Here is an 11,935-nt window from a genome sequence, read left to right as displayed (position 1 = left end):
TAACGAGTTGCCATGACATAAATTAGTAAACTATCCATAAAGACAGAACACAAAGAATTAATTGAAATGGAAATGTAATTTGTTCAAAAGTTTCGTTTAGCTCTATGTCTTGTAATGGAGCCCCCCCCCCAGCATAAGACTTTCACACGGGTGTCGCCTACTCAACCGGAGTGACAATAAATATCTTGAATCTCGAATCTTCTCTCCTGCTTCCAGTGGCGTGCCGTCCATTAGGTGAACTAGGCAAATGCTAGGGGCACTTGAGCCGTTAGGGGCGCCAGAGAGGGTACTTTTTTTTTTTTTACAAATACTTTTTCATGATAATAGGCCTACTATTATTTTACAATAGTAGACAACTTTCCGATTCAACACAAAACGATGTTCTTCCATCAGGAACAAGTGCCATCGCCTCAACACATCTGGCAGAATCATGTTGAAGAAAAGCATTAGTTGAAGACTCTGTAGCCATTTCTCAACTCTGAAAAAAAAAGTCCTTACATGCATACTTTTCTCAGCCTGAAGCTAATGTAGACTAATCGAGGGATCAGCGAAGCAGCATTTTGCATTTTGGTAAACAAACGGCGTCACTGGGTGGAAACGGCAATGGGACCCTATGGACCATGAGCTTGAGTGTCTGACTCTAGCCGGCTGACCCTGTTTACATTTAAAAAACTGCGACAGTTCACACAACTTTAACACAACATGCATATATTATACATCAAACTCTTGAGCTAATTCTGCTCTCAGTCAGAATGTCAAAATATAAGCAATGTGATGTATAGACCAAATCACTGTGACGTCACAATGTAAACAACATTACTTCCGCGTACCACTTGGGGAAGGCGGCAGGTTTAAATGTGCGTGTTGTCAAATAAATGCTGTCAAACCCTCTCGTTGTTTTCGGCCGACTACTTTCAATTTAAACGTTCAAACGGTTGGTAAACATGCTTGTCCGACGTATCTAGCCTTTCTTCTGTGTTTGTTTTATGTAGTGTTAGCTAGCTAATAACGTTTGTTTACAACTGTCAAACTCGCTGTTTTTTTGCAGACTCGTTACAGACAGAGCTACTGACACCACGTTAATTTAATTTAGCTTCAAGTCTACTCTGGTATGGTCTGGTCCAACAGGTAAATTAGCTAGTCTGGTCTCCACTAACGTTAGTGAAAGGGTCGTTATGAATGATATTAAACAACAACACAACACGAACTAACCATCTTTGTCTTCTTTGTCTGTTTTTGTCTTCAACACGTCAGTTTGTGCCGTTCACTGCCATTATAATGTGTGGACCCAGGGGTAACCGGAAGTAAATGTAAACATCCCCGCTGATTTGGTCTATAGTTTTTGAGATATTAACATTTGTTTGGCACAACTCATACTACTAGTTACCTGCCGTGGGGTTCCGCATTTTTGGGTGGTTGTGATGTTGCTGATTCGTCCTATAGAAAGGATAGGTTAAAAAGGGAAAGGGTTGGGATTCAGGGGGCCCCCATCATCCTTGCCTTTGCCTATAGGCGGGCCTCCAAATCACTAAGTCCGCCCCTGGGTAATAGGGGATGGATGTTTTTTGCAGAGCTTCAAACTTGCATGAGAGGAACTGTTTTTTCTAACTGGTGCGCTTTTACTGTGGAGACAGAGCGGAGCGACACGGCCCGTCCACCCCGCACCATGAGGCTGTTGCTCGGTGTGCTGCTGGCTCTCAGCGGGGAGCCGGCTCGGTGCCGCGGGGGGGAGGAGGAGGAGGAGGTGGGGCACGCGGTCACTTTGGACGGAAACATCAGACACTTTGCCGTCACCAACAACTCTGTTTACGTCGCCACGGAGGAGAGGCTTTACCAGGTAACATCACTTCATCTTCTCGGTCAATCGTATCTAACTTCAACTTCAACTTCAACTTCATATCCGAAGGAAATTTGGTTTGCAGCAGGCATATGGACATAGTACAAAAACGTCAACATCAGCAGACATCATCTAGGCCAGTGATTCTCAACTTGTTTCATGTCAAGGACCATTAGAGCCACAGATGGGGCTCATTTGGTTGAGATTTTGTCTCGCTGACCCTGCTCTGAGATTTTGTTTTACTGGCAATAGTTTAGTCCAGAACTCCATGACTGATCTGTAGAAACGATCACAACAGTTCTTATTCTCTAGTGTTGGTGAATAACAAAGTCATCACCAGTTTGCTGGGGACCCCCTGGAACCCCCTCAAGGTGGTCCTCACGTGGCTACTTGACAGTGTCCCGGACAGGAAGAGCCCATCCCAGCAAGTGCCCCTGGCCTCGGACGCGGGAGCGTGGCAGTGGCATAGCAAGGAATTAAATTGCAGGTGGGCCTGAATAAAAGTATATGGGCCACATTGATGTAGGCCTAATTGACATTATCAGAATCAGCTTCATTGGCCAAGAATGTAGACATACAGGGAATATGACTCTGGTAGGCTATATGTTGTAATGTATTTTCAAAGGGAAAGGAAATGTAGGCTACTACAAACATCAAGGACTGCGATCAAAGGTAGCTATAAAGCAAGTTAACAGCTATTTAGGCTACATTATAAGGGCTGCAATAAGTGTGATGTAGAATGTCAGCTATGAATAAGCAGGAGTAAAATAAAGCAATAATTGTATAGCCTAAATCATTGTATAGCTCACTGCAAATACAGTAGAAGTAGGGTTTGTTTGCTGTCAAAGGGTGTAACTGAATGTAGGCTATGCCATTTTGACACCTACAGTAAAACCCCACTTTTAACACTGACCAAGCCTTGTGGGTAGACTGGAGGATCCTAACAACACTTAGGTCAGCTCAAAATGCATGCTGACGTAAGTAATGCTAGCATTGCAGCATGATAACACAATTTCTACTATCCTATAATTTAATTCATATTCTAGGTCAATATTAGATTAATCTAAATATGTTCCCATTAAATACTTAGGGCTAGATTCAAATGCTATTTTAGAATGTTAGGAGTGTGAACTTGTTAAGATGAGCTTAAGAGTTGTCCCAGCCAGGACACATCTATACGTCATGTGTCCTCCTGGGACACATGATCCAGCTGCTCTTTAGGGAACATGGCAGGTCATTCCATATGAATGTAGCCTATTGCATATAGCACTTTTCATCACACAAATGGTAGGCTACTAGTCCAGACTGGACATGCTGTGTATCAAAATATGTAGGCTAACCCCCTCTATAATGCACAGATGATGCCAAGGGCTCTATCCTCGCAAAGGCGGTAATTTTGCGCTGGAATAGTGCTAATTGTGGCCCTAATTGTGGGCGTGTCGGCCCGCTGCGCTTGGCGTCATCTCGTGCAAACCTCCATATATCCGTGTTTATGCCCAAAACAGTATTCACACGTGTGAGATCATGTCCACCCCCCACAGCGTCACGTTTGTGACAGCAGCATCTTTCTTGCTGAGTGGGCAAGTGGAGGGAGAAAGAGAGAGAGTGAGAGAGAGAGAGAGAAAGAGAGAGGGCGAGAGAGAGAAAAGAGAGATGGGGAGAGGGAGAGAGAGAGAGAGAGAGAGAGAGAGAGAGAGAGAGAGAGAGAGAGAGAGAGAGAGAGAGAGAGGGAGAGAATTGGAGGATGAACCAGTTCGGATTCAGATAAACCATTAGAAACTAACGGAAATTGGTGCTGATGGAATGATCCATTTGAAACACACCAAAGGGCTGCCGAGCAGTTACGCAGTGAACATCCCCATGGTGTTATTATGTCCCAAAGCGTGCACTTACTGTAATTAGTAATTTAGTTCATATAGGCTATAACATACACATTTAAACATATTTGTTTCTTTAATAGGGCAGGGATGTGTGAGATTTTAATTCTAGCCTATTTCAATAGCCTATATCAGAATTGTCCACTCGGGTTAAGCCATTGACTGCGGTCACGCCATCCGCGCTGTGGAGAAGCTGGTCTTGCATGCGTGTAATTGCAGGGAAAGAGGCTACTGTACGGCACAACTTTCTCAAAAGTAATCTACTGTTATAGCCTACACCTAACACCACAGACCTGTATGGTCAAGAAATATGTAGCCTAATAAAACCATGACAAACAAATTCTCATTTTGCGTAATGTATCCAAGCAAGGATTTCCTGGATTTTTTGTGTGATAAGACCTGCTATTATGTGGCGTTAAAATTGAGAGCACCCAAGGCCATTTTTCCTAACACATTGTGCCAAAACGCCTATTTTGGCACGGACAACGCCCAAACCTGTGTTTACGCTCGGAACATGGTGATGGTATCTTCGCCAGAGTGTAAAATGACACTTGCAGGAGGCAGATGATAGGCTAAGAGGCGCACAGACACGCCTGGGCCACGCCTACACCCGTGTCTGCGCTTAGATTCCAGCGCAAAACTGGATGGTGGAGGCAGACGATAGCTTAAGACGCAGGGAAGATAGCATAAGAGGTGCGCAAACGATAGGGCCCCAAATCTTTTATTTTGAATATATTTCAAATCATGCCTACTAACCAGTGAATACGGAGACGTTTCCTCTTTCCTAGCAGAAGTTACAGAAAGATAGATTCTTTCAGACTGCATTTTCAGATGCCACCACAGCATGTAGGCTACCCCTCTCTATAATGCAGGGTATACTTCTTATCAGGGATAAAGACCTAGGCATGTCTTTTTGTCTTGTGATTGTTGTGAGTTGTGATTATCTTATTTGACAGTGTCACCAGTGTGTGAGAGTAATGTAACAATTCTATGTTTCCTTTAGGGGGTAAACATATCTTTCTATTTTGCTTGATTTTGATTCTTTAAATGTAATGGATTTTGCTTGTTCTTTTATATTCATTTTTCACTGTCTCACTGCTTTTAATGTTTTATGCAAAGCACCTTCACCTTGTTGCTGTATGTGCTATATCACACCAGTCGCCATAATACAACGTTGGCACTTTAAGGGCCCTATCTTCGTACGGCGCTATCGTTTGCGTTGCCGTTTGCGTGCCTCTTATTGCTATCTTCCCTGCGTCTTAAGCTATCGTCTGCCTCCACCATCCAGTTTTGCGCTGGGATCTAAGCGCGACACAGGTATAGGCGTGGCCCAGGCGTGCCCATGGGCCTCTAGCCTATCATCTGCCTCCCGCAAGTGTCATTTTGCGCTCTAGCGAAGATACCGTCGCTATGTTCGGAGCGTAAACAGAGGTTTGGGCGTTGACCGTGACAAAATAGGCGTTCCAGCGCAATGTGTTAGAAAAAATGGCCTTGGGTGCTCTCAATTTTAATGCCACCAAATAGCTGGTCTTAGCGCAAAAAACCCCACTATGCCAGGCGTACGCCTGAGCGCAGACAGTATTCTCTGCACATTCTCTGCAACACCTCGCGCCTGCACACACTCTTCAAAACTGATTTCGCTCAGTGGGACCGCACACAGCGCTGCCTCTCCCCACCCTGTGAGCCCCATGGCCGGCCCAAAACACCCAGGGCACCGACCCACCCCCACCATCCAGCCTGCCTATCCAATTCAAAATGCAAATCAATTTTTGGCACAACACCTGTCCGGCCAGTACAGTAACCTCTTTCCCTGCAATTGCACGCATGCAAGACCAGCTTCTCCACAGCGCGAATGGCGTGACTGCACTCAATTGGCTTAACCAGACTGGACAATTCTGACACAGGCTATTGAAATAGGCTAGAAGTAAAATCTCACACATTCCTACCCTTTTAAAGAAACAAATATTTTTAGATGTGTAGGCTTATGTTATAGCCTATATGAACCAAACATCTAATTACAGTAAGCGCACGCTTTGGGACATGGGGATATGCAAAGCATGCGCACGCGCAGCATGGGGATATTCACTGCGTAATTGCGCGGCAGCCCTTTGTGTTTCAAATGGATCAGCATCAATTTTCGTTACGAATCCGAACTGGTTCATCCTCCAATTCTCTCCATCTCTCTTCCCTCTCTCGTTCTCTCCTCTCTCTCTCTCTCTCTCTCTCGTTCTCTCCTCTCTCTCTCTCTCTTTTCTCTCCCTCTCTCTTCCCTCTCTTGTTCTCTTCCCTCTCGTTCTCTCCCTCTCTCTCACTCTGTCACTCTGCTTGCACTCGGCAAGAAAGAAGCTGCTGTCACAGACGTGATGGCGGTGTCGCTGTGGCTTTTAAGGGGAGTGATCTCACACTTGTGAATAGTTTTGGCATAAACACGCCTATATGGAGGTTTGTGCCGAGATGACGTGAAGCGCAGCGGGCCAACGCGCCCACAATTAGGGCTTTGCGCGGCGCTATTCCAGCGCAAAACAGGCGCTAACGCAAAATTACCGCCATTGCGAAAATAGGGCCCTAAGTGTCTGCAAACCAAGGATACGTACAGTAGCCTACAATCTCAACCTAAATTTGAAAGAAACCGGCAGTTAATTTGAAAGTCTTGCTGCCTTTCCAACATTAACCACAAACTAGAATACCGGTATGCTAAATTTCCTAACGAAAATGTAATTGTGCTTACTGTCCTCGCCGTGCACCACCCCCTTGCAACGCCCCTGCCCATGCAGCACCAATCGGCAATGTGTAGCTAGGATGTCTCTTTGTGGTTGCAAGGGTGTAGTAACTGGTTGCTAGGGTGTTTCCGGCTGGTTGCTAGGGCGTTTGTAGATGGTTGCTAGGGTGGACTAAGTAGTTATGGGCGGGCCTATGGGAGTAGAAGTGGGAGGAGCCAAGGAATCCAGGAGAAAAATAATTTTGATTGTAGACGCTTCAGATCAAAAGTTATGGACCAAAACGTAAGGGGGCTGTTATAGTGCCACCATCAGGTCAATAAGTGTAATTTGTTAGATCACAGCAATGAGTAAAAGTGGGACAAGCCAAGGAAACCTGGGGAAAATAAATTTAGATTGTAGAAGCTACAAAGTTATGGACCAAAACGTAAAGATGGCTGTTATAGCGCCACTGTCAGGTCAATCGGTGTAATTTACTTTATTTGTAATTAAAATACTCTATGAACCTATGGACCCAATTTACTTTGGTTATGTTTAGGCAAGTCAAACAACTTGGTTAACGTTAGGGTTGAATAACAAAAATGTTAAATGTGACTTACGCTTTCAATGGAGAGTTTGAACTTGCTGGGACACAGGCATGGCTCATGGTGTGAAAGACAAGTGTCCACCCTGACCACCACACTATTTCAATAGCAGACTCTATAACGCTGATATACACGTATCTAGAAACATATGCGAAGTGTTTTTGGTTCAAACGTTGATATTCTACGTATGCGTGGATTGCAAAAACATACAATGATGTTTTATTGTGCTGTCGTTTTTCTGCTGGTTGGCTATATGAATAAACTTTTCTTGTCTTGCCTTTCCAGCTGACCCGCAGCCTGGCTCCAGTCCACAATCTGACCCAGAGGGGCACGGTGGAGGGGGGGCAGGACCTGGGGAATGGCCGCTTCCAGAGGGTTTCTGGATCAGAGGAGGGGAACGCCACGTTCAGCGTCAACATACTGCTGCCCTTTCAGGAGAACGGCACTCTGATCAGCTGTGGTGTCACTGAGTGCGGCTACTGTGAGCTGCTGGACCTGGCCAACATCTCCAAGGTCAGAGGTGCAAAGTAACTAAGTACATTTACTCAAAGAACATTTCAGAGGGAAATATTTTACTTTTTACTCCAATACTTTTATTTGATAACTTAAGTTAGGCTTCTACTGTAGTTACTTTGTAGATTCAGATTACAAAATATCATCAACTAATAAATTGTGATTTATTATTACAGTATAGATTACTGTAAACTACAGTATATAAATTAGTGGAAATCAGCCCCACCTTTTCCAACTGCAACATTAAAGTGATGCTTACACATTATTGCATCAATAACTATCTCAATAAATCTCATGCGCTGCGTGAGATTTCTAGTTATAGAGTCATAGAGACTGATGATATCATCAATATGTGACACCTGACCTAAAGGTGACAGGTGACTACATCATTACTACATCATTAGGGAGCAGTGATGTCATCAGTGATGTCACATATTGATGACATCATCAGTCTCTATGACTTCATTAGCATAAATTATCATCAGTGCTAATGCGATGTCATCAGTGATGTCACATATAGATGACATCATCAGTCTCTATGACTTCATTAACATAAGGTATATGACATCATCATACATTGTGATATCATCAATAGTGACATCCAGCTATATTGAGATGTCCCTGCTTGGGAAGCCATTGCTCCCTAATGATGTCACTCAGTATTGTGACACTAGTGATGATGTCATCAATATGTCACATCACTGATGACATCACTGCCCCCTAATGTCCCTAGGAGGCTGATGAGATCACAGTCAAGCAATTGCATGACATTTGCCCAGGTCAACTGCTGACCAGGGTGACAGATACAGATATTCAAGATACAGATATTCAAGATACAGATATTCAAGCCCCTTCGGGGGCAATAGGCTTGAACCCCTGGTATTGCCGCTTGCGGCTATATTTAAACTTTGTTTTTGTCCTTGAAAAGTTTGTCAATGTACTGTTCGACAACAGTTCAGTTTGACTCTGCACTCTGAAGAAGGCAGTAGCTGAAACATGTTGGTGTAATCTAATTAAATATATTTTAACTGCAAGAGAGAAGTGTGCAGTCATCATTTCTTTATTCTAAAACTAAAGCTTTAAAATGGATCTGAAATTGAATAGGAAGCAGAGCAGATAAAATTGGCATAATATGGGATCGCTTGTTTTTACCAGTTAAAAGCTGAGCAGCTGCATTTTGGACCGTTTAGAGATGGTCCAAAGAGGCTTTATTAAAACAAGTTAAAGCAGCATTGCAGTAATCTACAGTAAGTGTGAAGACATAAAAGCATCAATGACCATCTCCATTTCAGCCTTGGACACTGATCTTAGTTTGGCAATGTTCCTCAGCTGGAAAAAGCACAAACATGAGAGCTGGCTGACGGGATTGTCGAAAGACAAGGATTGATCAAAGATGACACGTACATTACGCATTTTCTGATGCACACAGACACTTAACGGACCAATGCACTTTCTTCCATCTTATCAGGATTTACTTGAAGGAAGTTATCAGCCATCCAGGTCTTAACTCATTGAGTGCCAGCCACTTTTGGAAAACGGATGCTCCCAGTGCCAGAGTTTCAGAGCGTTTTCAGTGATTTCTCGAGGCCCACAGAATATTGTGTGATATTACTATGTAAACACCGAACACGCCCAAAGAACGATGAGACTCTCTTCTATCATCAGCAAAAAAAAGTTCATTGATATCATTTTCCGTTCTTTAGTTATCAGCCGGAGAAGATAGGTTGATTTCACCAAAAACAGACGTTTCCATCTAGAAGCTGAGATAATGAGCCTTTTGTGAAATGAAGCATTTCAAGCAAATCACTGACTCTGAAGCTAATATTTTCTGACCTGAAACATCTGAACAGTAATTTCCTTCAATAAAACAGCACCCCCACCCCCCTCAACTCCAAACTCCTCCTCCGTGGGAGTGTCTCTGGTGGCTCTGCTCGCTCTGCTGCGTGTGTCAGGCGAGTCTCTGCTGCCTGCTATGGCAGGCTCTGCTGCCTGCGGATCCACGTTCGGATGGCGGCCGCTCGTCGGGGGAGTCTGGATCGGGCTCGCTGAGTTCGTCTGCGTTTCTGGGGTTTCGGTTGTGAGCTGGGATGAAGCTGCGTCCGATTCTAGGCTTTCTGCTGCGCGTTTCAAAGTGCGCTGCACCCAGTCTATTTTCGGAGCGCTGCGCCTTGTGCGCCGGCTCCCAGCGCGACACCGAAAAGCCAATCCATTCTCACGAGAAGGGTTTGGCTTTGGTTTTCTTTTCTGGCGGCTAATCGTGTGGAGAAACTATCGCAGCAGAGACAGAGGGGCTCAGTTGTGGGAGCGGATTGGCTGCTGTTCGCAGCTAACGTTAGCTCCAGCCAGAGCAATCTGTGCCGCTCTGGCTCATGCATCGGTTTCTCTTTCATCACGGCTTTTTCTGCTGTTTTTCCTCAACTTTCTCTAATCTGGAGAGCACTGTCGCCACCTAATGGGTCCGTAAAATAGGTTATACACCTTCAATAGCTCCAATATTTTTACAGGAGATGCATGAGGCTTTGATCCATGTCCCACCGTCAAAAAACGCATTTGACGTCTTTAGACGTCATTGGCACTCTACGTTACTATTTGATTTGACGTCGTTCGACGTCATTGGCACTCAATGAGTTAATGGCATCCAAAAACATTCATTGAAAATAGATAATGTACTGCTCTCGACAGGTTTAAAAGAAAAATCCTGCTGGATATCATCGGCATAAAAATGATTTAAGAAAAGCCGTTATAACAGCTAATCATAATCTGTCCAAGAGGCAGGAATATAAAAAGAACAGTATAGGTCCTAGGACCGAGCCCTGTGAGACACAATAAGATAGAGGAGTGATGTCTGACCTGAACTGACCAACAGAGAGAGACTCCTATTAGCAACATATGTGGAGAACCAATCGAAGGCAGACCAGGAGATATCCACTAATTGATTTAACCCGTTTAAAAGGATGTGATGAGTGACTGTATCAGTACATTTTGATGCTACTACTTTTGTACTTTTACTGAATGCAGGACTTTTACTTGTAACAGAGTATTTTATACTGTGGTATTTCTACTTTTACTTAATAAAAGACTAAAAAAAGAGTACTTCTTCGCTTCTGTCCTAGGTGAAGCACGATGAGAACTTCCAGGTGGGGTCACTGAGGCGCCGCAGTGCGTCTGTGGGCTTCCTGGTGCAGGTGCAGGAGAGTCCGACTCGGACCGAGACGTACATCCTGACTGCCATCCAGAAGGACGGAGACACAACTGCAGAGGAGAAATGTTTTCCTGAAGAGTGGGTGGCCAGACTGCAAGATACTAAATACAGGGAGGACAGGCAAGGCATATTCTCAAGCAATGACGTGGGACATTCTTCTTACCCCAGGATCACACGTAAGGGCGATGTGGAGTTTGTGGACGGGTTTCAGATCAGTTCAACCATCTATCTATTCTCCAACTTGCCCACAAGTAAAGTCCGCCTGCTTTGGCTGGAGAGCAAAGAGAGTAAGACCCAGACCTTTGCGTCCATGCGTGGTGCGTCTCTCCAGCTGTCTCCTGGAGGTAATGCTGGAGGCGCAGGGCGCAGCAGGCTCCTGGCCTCCTCGGTCATCCCAGGTGACTCGCCAGTTCTCTGGGCCGGTGTGTTCAGCGTGGACGGAGACCCAACCAACACGGTGCTGGCCGTGTTTGACATCAGCCCGAACTGGACTCAACGGACCTATGTGGATCCAGACTTCTGCATCACTAGTAACTGTAACCCTAACCCTAACAAGGACAAGGTGGGTAGCAGCACTCTGCAAAGCATGAACCTTAAAGGGACAGTTCACCACAAAATCAAAAATACATATTTTTCCTCTTAACCGTAGTGTTATTTTTTAGGGATGGGCATTTCTAGCAAAAACACTATTCGAAATTCGCTGGCCAAATTCGAATTTAATTCGAATTTCGAAAATAAATAAAAAAATGTAATTTTTTTTTTTTTTTTTTTTTTTTTTTTTTTTTTTGTGAGTGAAATGTTGCATTGTCTCCCCTGATTCTAAGTCTACGGCTTTATTAATTAATATAAAAAGCTTCTGCTGTGGATTTTTAGCTCAAACAAGCATTGCACCACTGAAGTAAAGAACATGTTACATGACATTGACATTTTCGAAAATAAAAAACAGTTTTGACAATCATGAGTGGTTCATTAAATATTTAGTAGGCTCAGGTCTGAGTGCCAAAGGGGTGCCAAAGTCACCCCCTCTCCCTCTTCATGGGATTTCATCTGCCATTAATTTTTCCATAAACCTTGCTTAAAATGCTTATAAAAATTGTTTTACTTGCTCAAACCAAGCGATTTGACTATACTTAGAATCAGGGGAGACAATGCAACATTTCACTCAAAAAAAAAAAAAAAAAAAAAAAAAAAAAAAATCGAATTTC

General features: G+C 44.0%; 1 protein-coding gene across 1 annotated transcript in view; it reads left to right on the top strand.

Annotated features, from left to right (window-relative positions):
- Positions 1 to 1,666: 1,666 nt before the first annotated feature.
- The window catches only part of plxnc1 (plexin C1), a gene marked incomplete at its 5' end in the record, with an annotated part of 113,647 nt that continues 103,378 nt past the window's right edge, over positions 1,667 to 11,935 (top strand). The window contains 3 exons of the mRNA XM_083653339.1: positions 1,667 to 1,837; positions 7,301 to 7,528; positions 10,642 to 11,292. Of these exons, the coding sequence (XP_083509465.1) occupies positions 1,667 to 1,837; positions 7,301 to 7,528; positions 10,642 to 11,292 (1,050 nt within the window). The remainder of the gene's footprint in view (positions 1,838 to 7,300; positions 7,529 to 10,641; positions 11,293 to 11,935) is intronic.

The sequence above is a fragment of the Poromitra crassiceps genome (genome assembly GCF_964638095.1).
Source record: "Poromitra crassiceps genome assembly, chromosome: 2".
NCBI lineage: Eukaryota > Metazoa > Chordata > Actinopteri > Beryciformes > Melamphaidae > Poromitra > Poromitra crassiceps.
Note: the sequence above shows the minus strand (reverse complement) of the source record. Positions and strands in the feature narration are given on the sequence as shown.